The sequence below is a fragment of the Lemur catta genome, chromosome 16, assembly GCF_020740605.2.
Source record: "Lemur catta isolate mLemCat1 chromosome 16, mLemCat1.pri, whole genome shotgun sequence".
In the NCBI taxonomy this organism is placed as follows: Eukaryota; Metazoa; Chordata; class Mammalia; order Primates; family Lemuridae; genus Lemur; species Lemur catta.
Genome location: NC_059143.1, coordinates 52,553,305 through 52,574,095, shown reverse-complemented (window position 1 = coordinate 52,574,095; position 20,791 = coordinate 52,553,305). Strand labels below are relative to the sequence as shown.

Here is a 20,791-nt window from a genome sequence, read left to right as displayed (position 1 = left end):
CCCGCGAGGTTTTGGCAGCCGAGACTCGGTGATTTGGTTCGGGGGTGCCCGTGGGAAGGGTCTGGCCGGGTCGCCCAGACTCCTAACTGTCCCCGACCCCCGACCCTGCGCACGGCCCGGGGGAAACCCAGGCTGGGGCCGACTCAGGGGAGGGCGGCGTCCAGCAGAGGAAAACGGTGGGGGATGGAGCTGCAGCCGAGGGCGCCGAGGGGTCTCGGGGACGCTCGGGTGGGGGCTTCTGCAGAAGGATAGAAGGTGGCGGCTGCTCCCTGAGAGCCCACGGCGGGCAGGGGGGATCCTATCCGGCAATTAAAGATGCGCTGACAGAGGGCCAGGCGTGCAAAAAAGGGGCGGGGATTGCATTTACCCGGATTCCTTTGAAATGAGGAGCTGGGCTTTCTGGGCAAAAAGTGCAAAAAAAAAAAAAAACCAAGAAAGTGCAAACGGTGGCTGCGGGGAGAGTTGAGCAGGGCGTATGGCGGGAGGACCCCCATCCACTGCCTGGGGTCGCGGGCTGTAGCCGCCGGACGCCCCCCAGGGCTAGGCGGGGCGCGGAGCCTGCCCCCTCCCCTCGCGGTGCCCCTCCCCCGTCCCCCCTGCCGCGTCCGGCTGAGCAGCGGAGCTGCTACCCGAGCGCGGGACGCGGGACACGGGGCGCGGGCGGCTGCGGGGCGCGGGCGCGGCCGGGCTGGCCATGGCGCGGGCGGCGGACGCGCGGGGCCGGGCCCGGCGGCGCGGGCGGTGCGGGCGGTGCGCGCTCCTCGCCTGCGCCGCGTGGACCGCCGGCTGGGTGCTGGCGGGCGCGCTGCTGCTCCGCGCGCACCCGGGCGTCCTCTCCGAGCGCTGCACCGACGAGAAGAGCCGGCGCATCCTGGCCGCGCTGGTAGGTCCCGCCGCCGCACTGCCCCGCGCCGCGCGTCCCGGGAGGGGGGATCGGACACCCTGCCCGCTCCCGGCCGCTGCGCTGCCGCGTCGCTGCGCCCACCCCACCCTGGGCGCTTGGATGGTGGTGGCGCCCTCTGAGGGCAGTGGGGTCCGGACACGTGCATGGAATGCCAGAGGCGCAGGACCGGGTCTCCCGAACAGGGATTCGCCGGGATAGTCCCTCTGTGGCCACGCGGGGAATGTTCTCCCCTTTTCGCCAAAATTGGTCCTTTGTCCCAAGACAATCTTCCCGTCCCTCTCTCTCCCACCACCCCTGATTCCGAGCTCCTGAAGGAAGTTTGCAGGTGTGATCCAAGCCTGTGGGTCCCGATCCGAGTCTCCGGGCTGCTCCTCGGTGCCCGTGTCCCGTGTCGGGCGGCTGGGCTCGGGGCGCGCACCAGTTCGGGGTTCGGGGCCGGCAGGGACTACGCCTCTATTTCTCGGGTCCCAGCGCTCTAGCTCAGCCGCCGTTCTGTGATTCCACCCTGGGCTCCCGGATCACCCTCCACCTTGCCAAGCCAGATGCAGGCAGCTGGTAGGGCCCCGGCCGCCCTGCGCCCCAAAGCCAAGGCTCTTCGCGGCGGCGGTCTGTGAGAAGCAGACACAGTGCGCTCGGGTGCGCAGAGCGCGTCGCGGAGGCGGCTTGGACTGGGCAGACCCTGGTCCTCTACAGCAGAGTCTCCAAACCCGGAGGGCCTTGCATCCAACAGCGCCTCGGCAGACCCCACAGTTAGGGAGAGAAAGAAACACTTTGGCTTTTGCAGCGTGCTGTGTGCGCTTGGCCCACGGACGCTGTGAAGCAAAATGCTCATCTTTAGCGGGGTTGAAACGTGGGTTGCTCCTTAGTCTGTGCATTTGGCGGGGACTTGAATAAAGGCAGGAACCCCTAAAAGGAAATCCAAGAAAGGGGAAGATAGCAGCGACCACTGCTAAATGCTTCCAGTGATTATCCACTTCCTAAAGTAATGACCCTCTAAGCATTTGTTTTGAAAAGTGATCTATTTTCTAAAAAATCTTCCAGAAACACATGGGAAATTTTCAGTCCAATTGCTTACATATGGGTGGGTTTTTTTTTTTTTTTGAGATTGTAGATTTTCACAAAACATAGGAGCATGAAGGTTCTTAAAGGAAATGATTTTGTGAGACTGTAAAATTATTTTTAAAATAATGAGCCAAATATGCAAGCTGAAACAAGTCATGCTCCCTAATCGAATGTGACACGTGTCATCATGAATCGGCCACATGCAGGTGAGACACTCGTCACAGATTCTCTCCGTCCACCTGCCCTCAGCCGTTATGCTGAAGTTCTATCAAGTTTTTTTTCTTTATTCAGGAGAGTTGCCACAAGACTATCAAGTTTTAAGTTGCAAGAGCTCATTGATTTTTCTCGGGAACTCATGTAAAAAATCCCTTTTTGTGCTCTTGTTTTTTGGGGGAGGGGCTGACTGACTAATTATGGTAAACAGAAGTTGATGCATCAGCTAGAAGGGAGCACCTATTTACAAATCTAATATAATAATCTTTTAGATTAAAAAACGAACTCCAGTTTGCATCTTTTTCCCTTTGGTTAAGTGGGAAAAGGCCTAATGGAAATTGAATCGCCTGATATAATTTAAGTAATTGCGAATCATAACTTTCCCAGCATTCCAGGTTGTAAATTAAAACCGATTCTGTCCAGAGGCTGTGCCAGCCTGTCTTCCCCGGTGGCCGCATGGGCTCGTTTCTAGTCAGACATGAAGCTGGAGCCGCAGGTTCTGCCTCTGAAGGCCCTCCGTCTTCCCTGTTGCCAAAAGAATGATTTAAAATGCCGCGTCGGTCTTCATGAAGGTTTCTGTGGCGCTGTCCTGGGTGAGCCGAGTTGTCGGGAGCCCCGTTTGGAGGGCCAGGCCAGCCAGGCCTGTTGGAGATCGTTATTCCTCACACGTCCTCGGGACTTCGCTCTCTCTCCCTCCATCCCTGCCACAGCCCTTTCTACCGTCTTCATTCTGAGTTTGTTCATGTGGGACCTACACAGTGCCCTGGCTCAGCTGTAACTGGACACAGAACGGGAGCTGGAAGGGTTTAAATAGGACCCCGGTCTGCACCATCCAGACTCCGCTGGGCCGCAGTGCCAGGCAGAGGTTGGCACCTCGGCTTCCTGGGACCTGAGCTGAATTGAGCCTCTGTCTCTAGCTCAGCGGCACTTTCCAATTCACTCTGCCTGGCTTTTATCCCTAATAATAAAACTGGTTGCTAGTTTTCTGACTGGCCTCCAGACCCTCATTAGCTTTCACTCTGGATACTGGAGCCCAGAAGAAACAATTTTGCCAGGGGAGCCAAGGGAGGCCTCCTGGCAGAGCCAAAGTCGTAGTGAATTCCTGGCTGGGTGGCATCTGCCTGTGTTCCCAGGCCTGGGGTTGGCACTGCCTGTCTGCCAAGGGGAAACCAGCTTAGGAGCTGGGCAGGGGACAGAGGTCAGAGGTCTGTGAGTTCCCCCAAGTCCCCTCACCCCGAGGGAGACAACCACACTGCACAGACAGGAGTCCCCAGAAGAGCCAACTTGAATTGTTCCAGAAGACTCAAGCCCCAGGTCTTCGAGCTTTGGATTCTCCCGGTCAGACCCCACTGCTCCCCTTGACTGCAGCTTTCCAGCACCTGCTGTCATCGTGAACTGTGGACACTCGTGGACTTGATGGAGGTTTCCGGGGCCCCGCCTTTCCAGCAGGCCTGGCAGGAGACCCCGCCAGGCTGAGGAATGGCGTGGTGCTGGGTGGGGACAAGCCTAGCTTCGAGTTCTGCAGGGGGAGCCCTTCCCGCTGGGGCCGGAAGGTGCCCACTGCCTGTCAATGCCTCATGTGGGCAGGTGCTGGGCTAAGACATTTCACATGTGTTGTTGCATTGAATTCTCTCAACAACCTCTCCGAAGTAGTTGCTTTCTGTATCCCCATTTCACAGATGGCAAAACTGAGTCCCAGGGAGGTAAAGTAACTTGTCCTGCTTCCCACGGTTGGTATGCTGAGGAGCAGGACGTGCCCTGTGCAGTGTGACAGTAGAAGTGCCATGGCAGTAAGTGACTTCCGTAACTGTGGAAACCCTGAGTAACAACTCAGTGTGCTTAAGTCTTCCATGGTATCCTTTGCAAAGCATCTCAAGAATATCCCCACAGACTCAACTGCCCTTGAGGCTAGTTAGGTGTTGATGGCGTGCAGTTTAGTGGCCGACATCAGAGATTCATTTTCAGTAGGGTGGGCTCATCTTCCTTCATCGTGGGAGACGCTGTCAGGGCCCCAGCCGGACTGCAGCATCCAGGCACGCATCCAGAGAGGTCTGGAAGCAGTGAATGCCTCCCTCCCTGAGCGCTCGGCCGCCTCCCAGATGGCGCGGGGGGTTCTGGTGGCCGTGCTGCCCGCGCTGGGGCTCTGTGGTGCACGGTGTGGCTGCGTGGGAGGGACACGGTCATGAAATATGATTGTCGCCAACTGCATAGGGGCTTAACGCTCCTTAAAAACCAAAACAAACGGAAGAAAACCCAGCCCTTAGGCTTGACCTCCGAGACCCTGCCAACACTTTCCTGGACTAGAGTGGACAGGTTTTGTTTCTGCTTGAGAACCAGGATACAGATTGTAGAGATACTGAGTGGTAACTGCAAAGAACGCTGCTTGCCGGAGCTGGGACTGAGTTGATGGGACGCGAGTTTGTGTGTGTGTGCACGTGTCCGTGAGAAACACAGTCCACCGTGAATTTAATTAACTTTAAAAACACACCAGAGTTAACTACAATGAGACTTTAACTTGCTTTTTCAGTTTTTTGTCACCTTGGATACCTGTGGATTTTATATGCACACACATTTGGGCACAGAAATGTCCTTGTCTTCAAGCTGGCAGCTGGGACATCCCCCCGTGCAGAGACAAGTCTGATAAAGTCTGATTCAAACAATGGACCTAAATAAACCACATTTACTGAGTTAAAAAATAGCTACTTTGAGAGGACATGCTGCTATCAAAATAATTCCACTACTGTCTCTAACATGGCAATGTTTTTGATTACCTTTTAAACTTGCAATTGGTATATTACCTTTTGAAAAAAAATGCTGGATGAAGTTGCTTTCTGTGTTTGGCAGGCACAGACACGCAAAAAGTTCCTGCAAACACTGGTCACCAGCCGTAGTGGACAGATTTTCCATTCTACGTGAGAAGGGTAGGAACTGAAGTGCCAAGAGGACTTTGTCATGGAGGATGACAAGGAACAGCTCCGTGATAGCTACACTTGTATACAGACGGCCTCTGACTTAGGATGGTTTGATTTAGGATTTTTCAAATTTATGAAGGTGCTGTGCATTCGGTAGAAACCATCCTGAGTACCCACAGCCACTCTGCTCTTTGCTGTCAGTACGGTGTTCAATACATCACACGATGTGCAACACTGTGTTGCAAAACAGGCTTTGCGTCAGATGACTGTGCCGACTGTAGGCTAATGGAAGTACTTGTTCTGGGCACGTTTAAGGCAGATTAGGGTAAGCTGTGGTGTTTGGTAGTTTAGGGATATTAAAGGCATTTTCAGCTTAACCACGAATTTATTAGGACATAACTCATCGTAAGCTGAGGAGCTGCTGTGTACTTTTTAGTGCCTGCTGTGCTCTAATATAAATGATCTCGTATGACAAACAGGGTGACTGGAGTCCTGGAAAGTAAGGTTATAAACCCGGTACCCCACCTGTGGTCGCTGGCCGGTCCCCGACTGGGCTGTGGTCACCCTGCTATTTCTACTACCCGGCGCCACAGGAAGCAGCCAGCGTGGGCGGGGCATGCTTGTAGCCAGCGTGCTGATCTTCAGAAAAACGGCCCAAATGGATGCTCCCTTCCAGGATCCACAGGCCGAGTGCCAAATCCAACAATCATACCATGTGCAAAACATCCTGCAACTCCTGTTCGGAGTGGCCTTCCAAATTCACAGAGGCAAACCTCATGCAAATTTCACTCTGACTTCTATTGTATTTCACTGACTTGCTGCAGCTTTGTGCAAAACCCCGTGCGGCGGGGACGCGGGGCGGCAGGGCACTCACACGGCCGCCGTGATTTAATGGGAGCTGGGGGCAGGGGAGGGAGGCAAGAATTTCCACTTGGGGGTGGGACGGCCTTTGGGGCCAAGGCTGATTTGATCCTTCCTGGGCAGGAAGCACCTATGTCAGACGGGGACACGGGGGAGTGGCGTTTTTGACCGAACATGCAGGTGGTCACGTAGGTGCCTGCTGTAACTTAGCTCTCTTCTCCCCTGGACCGTTTCTGGTCCTCTGAACACACAGGGCTGCTTTGAAACCCTGGAGCTTTGTGCAGGTTATTCCTGCGGCTGGACTGCCGTCTCCCTCGTCTGCTCCCTCACTGCTAACTCCTCTCTCTAAACTCAGCTCCGACGACGCTTCTCCAGGAAGAACAGCCCCTGCCCCCACCCTTCCATAACTAGGGCTGGAGCGGGGAGGCAACTAGCATTGCTGAGCCCACCGCTGGCCGGCAGTGTGCCAGGGACTATGACCTTGTTGGACCTTCCCAAGTCTCCTGTGACACAGCATCATCTTCCTCATTTTATAGATTTGGAAACAAGCCACACAGCTAGTGGGGGCAAAGCCAGTCTGCCCCAAAGCTAAGCCTCACCGTGCTGCTGTGGTGTCACGCTCTGACGTCATGTAGGAGCCACCTCTGCCCTGGCAGCTGCAGTCAGGAGGTTGCCCTTCCATGCTCACACGCGGCTGGGTTAGCTGTGGAAAGCTGGGGCCGTTGACTGGCGGGTGGCAAGGTGGGGCTGATGCCCAAGGCCTTGCCCATGGCCAGCCGCAGGCCTGGTGGAAGGGAGGTGGCTTTGTGGTCCTCAAGGGTCCCTCTCAGCCAGTGGCAATGGTGGCTACAGTTCAGGTGAGAAGAGTGAGGGTCGGGGCAGTCACAGTTGCTCCCTTCCTCACTCCCCTGCTCACGGGCAGAGGGAAGACAGGGCCCCGTGATCACCGGCCGCACTTCTCCCTGGGCGTCCTCGCTCAGTGGCCGGCAGGACCGAGTCTTCCCCGCACCCCCGTCCCGGCACCCGGCGACTCTGAAGCTCCCAGCTCAGGACGGCCACCTCCGTCCGCTGCCTGCCTGTCTTTCTCAGTTCTGTTCTGCACTTCCGGCAAAAGCACTTTTGATTACATTACACATGTGATACCACTATGAATATATTCATGGAATTGAATCAAACCATTTTGGATATCATATATTCAGGGTTTTTTGGATTTATAAGGAAATCGGGAAGCCATTTTTTGCATTTTCTTATCAAGTTTATTATAGAGACATGAAACTCTGTAAGTACCATATAAAGTAGAGAAAGAAACCCCCACGATAGGCAAAGTGAACACCCTGTGCTATTTCTGTCTCTCGCGTCTCCTTGCCCCGTGGCTGTCCCAGTGCCCTCCCTTCCGTCCTCCCTCCTGGCCAGACTACCTGAAACTCACTGAGAGGTCCCCGAGGACCCTGGCCGGCTGCCGTTTTGTCCACAAGGGGTGACATGGAAGCAATTATAAGCAAAGCGTGGTTGACACAAGGGTCCTGATCCTTCCATGCTCATTTCGTGACCCCACGCCTTGGAAAGAGATCCCAGGCATAAAGCCAAAGAATGGCGTTTTATCAAAATTCTATTAAGTTAAATTCCAAGAGGAACACAGCACGCACACGACTTCCCGTGCATGTAGAGCCATTGGGGGGTGCCTGCTAATACAGCTGCGTTACGGGGGTGGGTTTCCAGAACCGAAAGCCAGCCCCCCCGCAAGCAGGGCGGCCTTGCTGGCTCGAGGATCGGGCTCACGACTTTCTGTCTGCAGGTCTCTGTGGCTGCATCCTGGTGTCGGCCAGTGTGGCACACGGAGATCTAGAGCCCAGGGGCTGGAGGAGCCCCCTCAGCGGGAAGCTGGCGGGCCCGCTCGGACGGTGTGGCGTTGGCCTTTTGGGCTGTTGTCGGGCGACTGCCTGAAATAGTCTCGAAAATCTAGACACTTCTTTTAAGCACTGGGAGTATTTCTTTCACATAAGGGCTTTGAACCACAAGCCTGTTTATAAAGGCCCCAAATTCCTTATCTAACTTTTTGGGGCCAGGCATGTTCTGGGTGGTAGAAAGATACTGTGTGACATATAACTTACATTTTGCACAGGGGGCAGCACTAGTAACCAAAAAAATTAATAATTCTGCAGCAAAATGTATGTGAATTCACCCCAAATAGAACACATATAGACTCTAGATAGCCTCACATCTTTTCAGTTAGGCTTTGATGCCACAAGAGGCCAAATGAGTCATGAAAATCTGGCGGTTTTCGGGGTTTTTTGACTTTGGAATTATTCCTATGTCTAGGCACTGGGGGGACAGTTTTCGACTTCAAGGAGCTGCTTATAGTCTACTGGGGGTTGGCAAAGCGCGACACAGCCAGCCAGCGTCTGAACAGCGCAGAATCCCATATCGAAGTGTTGTTCCAGGGCCAGCCCAGGCTGCCTGGCGCGTGTGTGCGCTGTGGCTGCCACATCTCTCAGTGGCCCGTAGAATCCCTGTGCCGGGGAAGGAATTCGAGGCCCAGAGCAGTTTGGTGATGCACTCGGGACGCCCCAGCATAGTCGGGGCCAGCATTCGAGCTCTCTGGGTCTGCTCCAGCCCTTTGTCCGGGGCCCTGGAGACACGTTTTCCCTGCTGGTCCTTCAGGGCACTTGGTAACACATGAAATAGGGTGAAAAAGCAACTTCGGGATTTTATATTTGTCTTAGGACCTCGTAGGCACTAGGATGACTCTCCTGTCTCACAGAGCTCTGTAAACGCTCTGGGAAGAAAGAGGGGCCTTTGTGTGCTGATGTGGGAGGAAGAGTCACTGGTGGGGGAAGGGGTGGGATTAGAAAATGTGCTCAACTCCTAATAAAAATGAGGCTTAGATTTTCTGTAAAGGATAGAAAAGAGAGAGGGGAGTGATAACCCCCTTTCCCTGCACTCCTTCTCCCTCCTGCAGGACTGGGGGGCCGGGCCGTCCTCTCAGGGGATGAGTCAGCTGGTGGGGAGGGACTCCGGGTCCCCGCAGGGGCTCCATCCTAAGGTCCCCTGGAGTAGAGGAGAAACGCCCAAGGGCTCCTGGGTGGCCTTCCCACCACCACCACGAGGACACAGTGCTCCCTCCAGTCCAGAATGTGTCCCCAGTGGCTCCTCCCCGGTGCCTTCTATCCGCCAGTTCACCAGCCGCGAGGTCTGCTCCGGCTCCCGATGCCGTAGCAGGTTCTCCTCTGCAGCCATGCAGTCCTCCCGGCGCCCTGGCTTCGGGCCGCAGCAGCCCCAGCTGGAAACAGCAAGCCCAGGGAATGTGCCGGCGCGGGTCACTGCAGTGGTCCACCCCGGGGCAGGCCAGGGTCCCAGGGTCCCGTCTGCTGAGGCCTGACGCAGCCGTTCCTAGACGTGGCTGTTACGGCTCTCCGGGGAGGCTGCGGTGTAGCCAGAGCTGAGAGCTGCCGGCCTGGTCTGGGCCCTTCCCCTGACCGACTCGTGGCTTCAGGTTTCCCCGGGACCACCCAGGGGGATGTGGCGGTCCGCTCCTCCTCTGCAGGTGTCCCGAGGCTGCAGACCGTCCCGGCCTAGTTAAGTAGCACAGTGGCGAAGAGGCGCTCGTTTACCTCCCCGAACGGCCGCTGCTCTCATTGCGGGGTTTCTCTCCACCGCTGGATTATAAGCGTCCTGAGGGCAGGGACCAACCCGTCCCTTTCCCCTCCCCCTGCCGGGCGGTGGCGCCGGCCCCTCCTCTCTTGTGACCGACTGTCCCTTCCTCCAGTGCCAGGACTACCGGGGCGGCGCGCTCACGGGGGACCTCTGCGAGGAGCTGTGTGTGGCGGGAAAGCTGCTGTACCGGCGCTGCCTGTACTACGAGAGGGGCAAGAAGGTGCTGCAGGCCGACTGGCGCGGCCGGCCCGTCGTGCTCAAGTCCAAGAGCGAGGCCTTCTCCAGCTTCCAGCCCCTCGGCTTGCTGGAGGGGGCGGCGGAGGAGGGCGGCCAGGGCGTCCCGGAGGCAGAGCTCCTCCTGATGGTGGCCGGGCAGGTCAAGAGCGCCCTGGGCCTGGAGCTGCCCAACAGCAGCCTGTCCCCGCTGTGGCCGGGCCGGCGGGGCGCGCGCTGGCGGGGCCAGCTGGCCAGCGCCTGGGCCCTGCTGCAGCAGGAGGAGTACGTCTACTTCAGCCTGCTGCAGGACTGGAGCCGCCACGTCCTGCCCGTGCTGGGCTCCTGTGGCCACTTCTACGCGGTGGAGTACCTGGCCGCCGGCAGCCCCCGCCACGGGGCTCTCTTCCCCCTGGACGAGGCCACAGGTGCCCCCCGGGGTGGCCAGGGCCAGGCCAAGGCTGTCAGTGACATCGCTCTCAGCTTCTTGGACATGGTGAACCATTTCCACAGTGACTTTTCCCATCGCCTCCACCTCTGCGACATCAAGCCCGAAAACTTTGCCATCAGGAGTGACCTCACAGTAAGTGGACGGGGCGGGCTGTGGACAGTGTGCAGACAGGTGGGGTGGCGGGAGTGGCAGCTGCTGGCCAAGAAGCAGCCACTGCACCTTCCTGCAGCCTCACACCTGCCACTCCTCCTTCTTTCTGTGTGTGAAGAAAGAGCTCAGAGAACCTTGGGTCTCGGGTGGGAATTGCAATAAAAGGAGCCCATCGCGGGGGCAGACGGCCAGGCGAGGCCTGTCCTCCCTGAAGCCTGTTCTGGTTCCTTCCGAGCAGCCCAGTGGCTCCCTAGGCCCTCTCTGGAGGGTCTCTTTGCAGAGCGGGGAGAGTGACCCGCGGGAGACAAGGACCGGCGGAGGAAGATGTGGGCGGGTGGCCCACACGGGCTGTTAGCACAGTGGCGCAGTTTGGGGACGCTGTTCTCAACTGCCTGTGCTCTGTGACAATGTTTCTTTTTCCAGTGTTTTTTTTTCTGGAGAGGTTCTAGTTAGTTTCCATTCTGTGTGAAATATTTCTAGAGGGACAAGTGGAGTTTTTGTGCGTCCGACAGGGAGAAACCTGCCCAAGTGGAAATATCTTGGCAGATGCATTTTTATCTCCCTCGCTGGGGCAATGCAGTCATGTGAGAAATACAACAAGTTGGAGAAAAAGCAGCAAAAGGGCCTTCAGTGTTTTATTATGAGACAATCCCCTCCTCGCCCCCCAGCTAGGCTAAAACTGACACGTGCAGGTGCCAGCAGGTGAGCGACTAGCTGAGCTCCAGTCCCCTCAGTGCGCTGGCTGTCCTGGGGACTGGCTTGTGGTGGGGAATGCTCTTCGTGGTCAGAACATAAAGGGACAAAGGGAAGGTGCCATTACTGCCAGCCACAGGCCTCCGTGGCAGGTGGCACAGCCTTCCGAAAGCAGCCTGAAATCTAGAAAACTAAAGTTGCCGCCCTGACCAAGTGGCCAAAAGTCCCTTCTCTGACCAAGCCTTTGTCCCCGTGAAGGGCATCATAGTATCTCGTCCTCACTGCTTGGTCCTGATGCCTTGTCCCTGGCTGCTGGGAGTCACTCGAAGTGTGGAAGGGAAAGAGCTGGAAGGTTCCAGAGAGTTCTGGGAGGTTCCAGGAGGGTCCACACGATGTGTAGGGGGCTCAGGGGAAGCTTGGCCCTGCCCACAATATCCTGAGCTCCACGCAGCCTCCCAGATGCTGTCCCGAGTTGGAGGGGGCTGCCCATGGCAGGACCCGCTGAGATGAAATCGCTGTCCGGGCCAAGGTGTCCCTGCTTAGTGAGCAGGAGGATTACGTCATGGAAAGGTGCTGTCCACCTCAGGGACGTCCTGGGACGTGGCCACACTGAGGCCTTGGGGGAGGAAGACGTGGAGTGTCCACAGACAGCCACATGGCCTGGCGCAGTTGTGGGCCAGTTCTCGGCACTCGGTCACTCGTCCATTCATCCAGCTACGGAGGCCGGGAGAGTGGAGGGGCCGGTGAGGACATGTGCTTTATGGAGGATGCTGAGCGGGCACCGTTGGACGTTTTAGTCTATACATTTGTTGATAGTCTCGTGACTGGTTTGTGTGACCCACCTAAGCTGTGTCTCCAGCATTTGTACACAACAGGCACGGAAGATTTGCTCAATGAAATGATGACTGTGCACCCTGACCTGGCCCCAAACTGTGTTCTGCAGGCTGGGCCAACCCCCCAGCTGTTGTCTCTGCCCCAGCCGTGGCTTGGGTGGGGATGGGCACCAGACAGGACCATTCCCTTCTCCAGTTCTGCCTCTCCACCTTCCGGCAGACACTTAGGTCTTTTACTTGAGATTTCACAACTTTGAAGAGAAAACCAGCAGTATCACCAGAGAACTTGCTAGAAATGCAAATTCTCAGATCCTACCCCTACTCTGAAATCCCGTGTGGGACCCAGCAATCTGTGTTTTTAAAACAAGCCTTCTAGGTCGTTCTGATGGGTGCTCAAGTTTGAGAACTGGTGAGCTCAGGGACCCAGCAGGGGTGTCCTGCACTTGAGCCCAGGATGCTGTTGCCTTGGTGGAAGGAAGGGGCACCTTCCGGGTGCGGTGCAAGAATTGATGGTTCCAAGTCTTCATTCAGGCCAGAGCTCCACTTGCAGGTCCTGAGAATTTATCCAATGGCTGCAAAAGAATCACCAGGAAATGTCATGACTTTGGGCCCCAGAACTGTTGCCATCAAGAGCTACTTCCAAACAGATGCAAGGCTCTCCTAACTCCAGGGCCACACTTTCCAGTGAAGAATGAAAGAGTTCTCATTGATCCCTTTCTATTCCGATGCCAGAAGGAAGCGTGAAGAAGATGATGCAAGTTAGGTAATTCCATGCAGGAAGAATTTTATGATTCTCCTGATATTAAGAAACATTGTGCAAGTTTTTCTGTTTGTTTCCATCCTGTTCTGATTTTAGGTGCATAGGGTTAAACTTACAAGAGCTGTAATCCATTCTAGGCCCTACACTAAAAGTTAGAAACAAATGTGGCTCTCCATGGGAGATGAGAAGGAAACCATCAGAAATGAAAAGGAGAAGTTGCAAGAAGCTTAAATTCTAAATAGGGGCCTGGAGGGGGCTGGGGAGATTGCCAGAAACTGTAGAAAGAAGAGTCTCATAGCCCCAGTAATAAATTATAAAGACAATAGATTTGCTGGCATAGGCCTTGTTCATTTTTAATATGTTAACCAGAGTAAATAATGAAATCAGCTATTTATTTTGGCTAGATAATGAGTTAGGAAAGATTGATTAAAATGATAAATTCTGTTTGCTGAATTAATAAGTAGGCAAAGCCCCTTAAATAGAGAAAAGTTCTATGTTCTTTGTTTTCATTATTCTCCACGTATTTTGAAATAAATTATTTTCCCCCCTGCTCTGTTTTACTAAATAATCCCCAAGAAACTTTATGGCCTTCGAGCGTGAATCCTTCACGAAAAACTAAAAGCAAAACCCCAACCAGGGCCTGTGCCTCCCACACTGCGCAGAACCGAGGAGGAAATTAACACCAGCAGACAGAGTCCTCTCTCGAAACGCCACCGCGGGGACAGGGCTGACAGCTCCACGCTGACCTGTGGAGGCTTGTGAGATGCCCCTGACACCGTCAAACTCGTCACGTTTTCTAATAGCTCTTTAATACCTCGAAGCTATAAACAACCACATTTGGGCAGATTCCAGATTTTCTCAGGTTTGAGCTCATCTTTTTTTGTGGCGTCCAGGTGGTGGAAGAAAATCTGCATAATTTAGAGGTTATTACTTTCCCGTGTTTGAAGTCCATCTGGTTTGAAGCCAGGAAGTTAAATCTGAAACTCCAAGTCCTCGTGCTGACAACTCAGGAGTTGGTCCTGTGCGATCAGGGCTCCGGCAACTCAGTCCCAATCCGAGAACTTAGGCTCTGCCGTTCCCCACCCCACGCCCGTGGACTCAGGTAACACACACCATAGAAAGGGAACGCAGGTAGGCACAGCTCACCTCGTTTCCACCGTCACACCCGCAGGCCTGCCACTCGCAGGTAGCATCCTTTTGTTGCTTGTATTCATGGGGATAGATTATCTGTATCTTACAGCTGTCATCATTCTGACCCTTGAAGTTTAGAGACCAAAGTGGAAAAGCAACAGAGGGATGTTTTTGGCCAGGCATGGGGCCTCAAGCCTGTAATCTCGGCACTTTGGGTGGCCAAGGCGGGAGGATCGCTTGAGGCCAGGAGTTCAAGACCAGCCTGGGCAATACAGAGACACTGTCTGTACAAAAAAAAAATAAAAAAAAAAATAAAAAATAAATTAGCCAGGCATAGCGGCACGCACCTGTAGTCCCAGCAACTCGGGAGGCTGAGGCAGGAGGATCGCTTGAGCCACGAGTTCAAGGGTGCAGTGAGCTGTGATTGCACCACTGCACTCTAGCCTCGGAAACACAGTGAGACCCTGTCTCAAAAAACAAAAAAAGTTTTAGAGATTCTATTTGTAAAGCTGAGAAAAGTGTTTAAAGATGAAAAGTGATACTTGTGGTTAAGGTTCTTTTTGTCGCTAAAGCCTTGCAGTGTTATCTGCGACAGTTGCTTGTGTAAAGGAAAATACATGTAATTACTTTTGGGGGAGAAAACTGCTCCCCAGGGCGTAGCCAGGGCTTTTCCTCTTGGCTCCATCCTGCGATCTGGGCGACGGCGCTCCCAACACCGGAAAAAGGAGCCGCCAACCAGGCTCCCTCTCCTCCCGGCTGAGCCCACGCGTGTCCCTGTGATAGCCGTGTGCTGTTTTGATTACAGGTGGTGGCTATTGATGTGGACATGGCCTTTTTTGAACCTAAAATGAGGGAAATCCTTGAGCAAAACTGCACGGGAGATGAGGACTGCAATTTCTTTGACTGTTTTTCAAAGTGCGATTTGCGAGTCAACAAGTGTGGGGCGCAACGCGTCAACAGCAACCTGCAGGTAAGCAGCTGCCGCAGCTGGGCACGGGGACAGGTCGTGTCCTCCCTGTCATTTCTGCCCCCAGTGATGGAGATGCCCCTAGCAGAGCCAAAGGCAACCTTTCCACGCCTGATGTGTTCAATAATGGCCAGACAGTGGGGGACAGGATAGTCGCTTGTTCTTTGTTGCCTATGTCATCTACATAATTTCACGCGTGCACATACACACACACACACACACACACACACACACACACACCAGAGACCCACCCATCAAGGACAAGACTGAAAAGAGTGCAAAGCAGTCCTGAGGAACTGGCCGCTCTGGCGAGCTTGGGCAGACCCCGCAGCCTAGAGGGGCAAGGCCAGTAAGTGGCCTGTGGCAGGAGAAGCCACGTCAGGGAGGTCGCGGCAGGTAGGGATCCGCACAGGGCGGGGCATTCACATCAGGTGTGGCGGTACTGCGGTCCCGGACCGGGGGTTGAGTTCCCCATCGGCAGGAAAGCACCTCTCCTTTCTTGGCAGATGCTGTCCCTTGGCGCCCTCACCTGAGGCTCTCAGGTGGGGTGGACGCACCTGGCCCACGGGTGCCCCTGTAACAGGAGGAGCTGCCAGGGGCCGGCAGTGTCCACCCTCCGCCCCTGCCTGGCGCGTGCCCCTGCTTAGCTTGGCTCTTGCCCGGCACTTTGCTGCTTTTCACTTCCCCTATCCCACCTGCTTCCCAGTGCAGCCCCCGCTGTTGCCCGGCCTCTGTGCTCCACAAACCCGGCAGGCCAGCGTGGCCCAGGGCAGACCTGACACACAGATCAGAGCGGGGCGGGCGGCCAGAGGGCACCGCGTGGCACTGCATTGTCCCGTGGTGGAGGACTGACTCGGGACACCTGCACAGCCCTGTTGTTTCCGGCCAGGCCAAGCAAAAGCCCTGATTCTACCAGCCCAGAGTCTACACAGACTTTGGGCCAAGTTCCAGAGTCACAGGTGCTTCCCCTTTTAGGAACCGTCAGCCGTCAGAGGCGTCCCCATCCCAGCCTCTTCCGTGTCGTGTGGACTCACCTTGCTCGGTCCCTCCTGGAGCCAGTCTTCTGGAGCGGCGAGGACAGGATGATTTTCACTTAAGCGTCCACCACCTTGCGATCCCGTCCACAAAGTGAGACCAAAACACCTGCCCTTTGCAACGTAACGAGAGTCCAAGGTTACATCCCTCATATGGAAAGGGGGGCTCTCACAGGTTCATTAAGAGGCACGAGGAACACAAAGAAAATTGGCAGGAGAACAGGTGCCAAATACACAAGTGATGAAATCCAAATGGCCAAACAACTTGGAAAATTATTTAATCTTACCATTCAAAGACACATTAAAATCCAATGATAATAAATTTAATTTACCCATTGGAAATAGTCATTAAAATGCTATTAATTAACAGTTGAGACTTCAGGGAAATAGAGAAGTGTCTATGTCATTTACATGATTGAAATTTATATCTCTCTCTCTCGAGGGTATGTAGCTGTTAGAAATATTCATGCTCTTTAGCTGAGCAATTTTTTGTGCATGTATCTAATTATTACCTTTGAATAAAGTCTTAGAAATGAAACTACACTTTCTTTAAGAATATGAAAAAATATGAAGCATTAAGAGAAAAAAATGCAGGTTAGAAATCAGTATTTACAATATGATCCATTTTTGTCAAATAGTATATGACTGGAAAGGTGGATGCCAAAATGTCAAAAGCGATCATTTCTGGATACTAGGGTCACAGATAACTTTCTCCATCCCTTGTATGTTGTGTAAAATTTCTACTTTTTGAACTTAAAATTTTACTAAAATATCCCTGCCCTGCATAAATTAACAAATCACTGGAATAGAATAAGAAGTATTTCAGAAATAGACTTAATGACACAGGGGCATTTAGGCTGCGATGAAAGGAGCGTTTTAGGCCAGTGGGGCAAGCTGGTTGTGTGGTGGAGGCAGCTGCTGGGTGGGCACGACAGGTCACCTCCCCGTCTCACTCCAAATTCCAGACACCGCAGATATACATCAAAAATGAAATCTTTAAAGTACCAGAAAAAAACCGGGAGAATTTTAAATATTATTCTTGTGTAGGGAAGGCCTCTGTAAGTATGAAACAAAGCTGTAAAAGGAACCACTGGCAAATTTAACTGTCTTTCAGAAACAATCCACATTGGCAAAAACAAAATTACAGAAAAAAAAAAAAAACAAAGGAGCAAATTTAAAAGCTAAATGAGAAAATTTGCAGAATGTGTGCATTTCCCATTACAGACCAGGAGTGGAGAGGATGGTGGGATTAACCCCCGGCTGCCGGGCTCAAGCAAGTCCCCCCAGGACTGTCTTTGCCGAGGTTATACCCACTCCCCAGGGCAGCATCTGAGATGGGCCAGTGGGGAACAGGGAGGGCCAGACCCCAAGCCTGGCACCCCTTTGCCTGCCTGAGCGATGACACTGCAGGCCTGTCCTATGGAGTGTGTTCCCGAGAACATCCCTCAACCAATCCCTGCAAACCTCCATCTCTGAGTCTACCTCCTAGGGAAACAACCTGAAGCAGGGAGAACTGTCTTTAAGATATAAAGAGCATCTACAAATTAATAAAAAAAACCAACAACCTGATAGAAAATGCAGGCAAAAAATATAAACTTGACCATTCATTGAAAAGGAAACACAAATAGCTTCAAACCCAGACAAATACAAATGAACCCATTTTCACCCATCTGTTGGCAAAATGAGTCTGTGACATGTGTTAGTTGGGGCGGTGGAAGGACAAGCATTCTTGGACACCTTGCTGAGGGAGGGTAAATTGGTACAACTTTTATGGGGTCAATTTAACAATATCTATCCAAACAAAAAGTGCATATACCCTTTGACCCAGAAATTCAATTTCCAGAAATTTAGTGTCATGCACAAAATGAAATGACATACATATGCAAGATATTTACTGCAGCATTGTTCATATAGCAAAAGTTAGTAAATAACCCCAGTTTCCATCGGGGAACTGGTTAAAGAACTTACGGTACATCCACACATTTGAGATGTAGCCATTAAAACAAATGGAATATACTTATGAGAAATGATTTGGAGGGATCTCCCCAATATGTGGTTAAATGGGGATTAAATTTGTGTAAAATAAAAGGAAATACATGTATAGGTGTGTAGACTCTGTCGAGAAGGCCATTCACAGAAGCAGTCACCTTGCAGAGCGGGGAACTGTGTCCAGGGTGGGTGGAGACTGAGATTACACTATATCCTTAAGGACATTTTAAATTGTGCACATGAAAATGTGTTCTCTATCCAAAAGAGAAACAAAATGATTTGTTTTGTAAAAGAATCCTTGCCTTTGCAGGGATTGGGAAATGCAAGTTGAAATTATTTGTCCTCTGTGAAACTAGCTCTGTACAATGGCGGCATTTGTTAAGTGGGTCTGATGCAAAGTGTGATGTAGAAAAGTAAAGTGCTATTAATTATGCAGCTTCTAGGCCAGGTCTCCCAACCAGGGTGGGGAATGGGGACTGGGAAAGTGATAAAACAAGTAACACGTTGAAATTGAGAATTTCAAGTGGTCTTCAGCAGCAGTGAATTTCATACCCTACTAGAATTACGAGAGAGTGGCTTAATTTTTACTTCTGCTCCTAGAATAAAATACTTCAAAGGCTTCTAAAATAGCCTTATGCCTGCAGCCTTTCCCCTCCAATACACCTTCTTTTCATGAGCCTTCAAGTGCTGAAGGATCATAGCTCATACACGCACACTGCTTCTCCCCAACATGCCACGTGACCCTCCGTGTAGCCTGGCAGGGTCGTCATCGTCACTAGACCAGCTCGTGGGGAGGAACCGCCCCTGCAGGTGCTGCTGCCCTCGGGCCTGCAGGGGCCACTCCTTACGCAGCAGCGACTGCCTGTGACCTGTGCTCCCTTCCTCCTCACTGGGTGCCACCCAGAACTTTCCCCATGTGCTGTGGGGTAGGAACGGGACTTGCCACCTCACACGGAGGTGGCCTTCTCCTCTCCGGGGTGGTTTGTTCACAGTGGTGGGCGGTGCAGCTTCCAGAAGGGAGAGCGCTTGTCAGCGTCGCACAACCTCCGAGAGCCCTCGCTGGGGCGCAGTGGGACAGAGGCGGGTCTGTGCAGAGCCCGCTGCAGGCTGGGGAAGCTTCTGGGGCTGATTAGCTGCCCCGAATTAACCGCCCACCTGCTCTCCCTCAGGTCATCTGCGACAAAATATTTCGGCACTGGTTTTCCTCGCCCCTCAAGAGCTCCGCCGTCCCCTTCCCGCTGCAGCTGCAGTTGCGGGACGCGGTGCAGGAATGCGCGGACTCCCCGAGAGCAGCCCCCAGTGTGTTCTGGAAGCTTCGCCGGCTCCTCCAAGCCACGCAGAGGGAGCTGCAGGGGGCAGAGAAGTAGCCACTTTTCTGGCCTTAGAAATGCTCGCATGGGAGCAGCGACCTTCCAGCGACTCCTTCTGCGGTTGTTTAAAGATGAGACGTTTTCACTGTGCAAACGAACGGTCGCCGAGATGCCGCCACGCTCTCTGCAAGCAAGAATCGCTACCGCTGCGGTTCTGCTTCAGCTGCATGTGGCCACCCTGCTCGGTCCTGGCTCGGTTCACTCTTGTTTCAAGATCCCCGCCTGGCCTCTGACCTGTCACCCTGTGTGACATGAAGTGAGGAAGCGGGTACAGAGCGTTTACTTTTGGAGGCCGCTTGGCCCCAGCATGCAGTCACTCTCTGCAGAGAGCACCGTTCCTGCCTGCCGGAGCAAGAGTTCCAGCTGTTCTTCCTATATAGCGTTACCATGTTAAAAAAGTATGTGTGTGTCTGTAAATGGGTGAGTGTGTATAAGTAAGCGTGAGTGTGTCCATGCGCGGGTGTGCACAAGTGTGTGCCCATGAGTGTGTGTGTGAATGTGCGTGTGCCTGGGCATAATGCGTATGAGTGTGTGTGTGCCCCAGTGTGAACGGGTGTGTACTGTGAGTGTGCATACATGCTCAGACGTGCACATGGGTGAATCTGTGCATGAGTGTGTGCACATGAGTGCGTGAGTTGCACAGGACTGTGTGTGCATGTGTGTGTAAGCAGTTGGGTGTGTGGGGCGTGCGGTGTTGGGGTGGGGCAGCTGGGTTCTCCAGGGTGTCCTCTGGGACAACTTGTCTACCCAGTGAAGAAATTACCTTTCTTATTGTGTTATTAAATACAATAAAAAACAAAAAGTTGCATCTTTAGGGAATGTCATTTGCATTGAAGAGTGTGTAATGGCAGCTGATAGTGTTGTCATCTGGCAGAATACACGGACTTTAAGTGTTTGTCTCAGGGAGCACTTCTCCGCTCACGGCCATGCATCTTCCTTGCACGCAGGGGCTGTGGGTTTGCTTAGTGTGGTGCCGTCTCGCCACTGGAGAGAGAATTTAAAGTAGAGCGAGTGCTGAGGTCAGCACTGACTACAGACAGGACTAGAGACCAGCACCTTTCCTTTACTGACTGAAGACTGAGTCACAGGCACTTTGGGGACACGTGTCTCCAGGCCACGCTCTGAGTCTGCCCCTGGGCTCACCCTGAAAACAATACTCGAGGCACCAGGGTGGCGTGAGGCCCCCAGCTCTGAAGTCTGCCATCCCAGAAGACTTGCTCGAAGGCCCCTGTGGCCTGCTAGCCCTGTCCCCTCTTCATCACCATGGACAATTTTCCAAATGACACTGAATTTCTCAAGGGATCCCCTTTCGTTAGGTGTAGGAGACTCCCTTTGTGTTCTTTGGTGGGAAGGAGAACCCGTGTCGGTCACTCTTGTGGCGGAAGGAAATTAAAACCCCAGTTTGAGCCACAGGCCTAAGACCAGTGGGTTAGTGGATTCCAAGGGAACAGCTGGCTTTGGAACCCGAGCGGAAGCTCCCATCGCACCAGGGCTGCACCAGCTGCAGTCACTTTTCCGGGTGGTGAGGGGCTCACCTGGAACCATGGTCACCTTCTGGGCAGGTTCTTCATGAGCAAACATGTTTACAGGAGGA

The 20,791-nt window shown here is 53.5% G+C and overlaps 1 protein-coding gene across 1 annotated transcript; it reads left to right on the top strand.

Annotated features, from left to right (window-relative positions):
• Nucleotides 1-625: 625 nt before the first annotated feature.
• DIPK1C (divergent protein kinase domain 1C) lies at nt 626-19,997 on the top strand. Its single transcript, XM_045527353.1, has 4 exons — nt 626-883; nt 9,719-10,402; nt 14,643-14,807; nt 18,997-19,997. Exons 1-4 carry the CDS (start codon nt 695-697, stop codon nt 19,192-19,194), a joined length of 1,236 nt encoding a protein of 411 aa, XP_045383309.1. The 5' UTR covers nt 626-694; the 3' UTR covers nt 19,195-19,997.
• Nucleotides 19,998-20,791: the final 794 nt, after the last annotated feature.

Coding starts and splice junctions, on each gene's coding strand:
- DIPK1C (XM_045527353.1), top strand. CDS start 695: ATGGCGCGGGCGGCGGACGCGCGGGGCCGGGCCCGGCGGCGCGGGCGG. Junction 884..9,718: donor GGCGCATCCTGGCCGCGCTG/GTAGGTCCCGCC, acceptor CCCTTCCTCCAG/TGCCAGGACTACCGGGGCGG. Junction 14,808..18,996: donor GCGTCAACAGCAACCTGCAG/GTAAGCAGCTGC, acceptor GCTCTCCCTCAG/GTCATCTGCGACAAAATATT.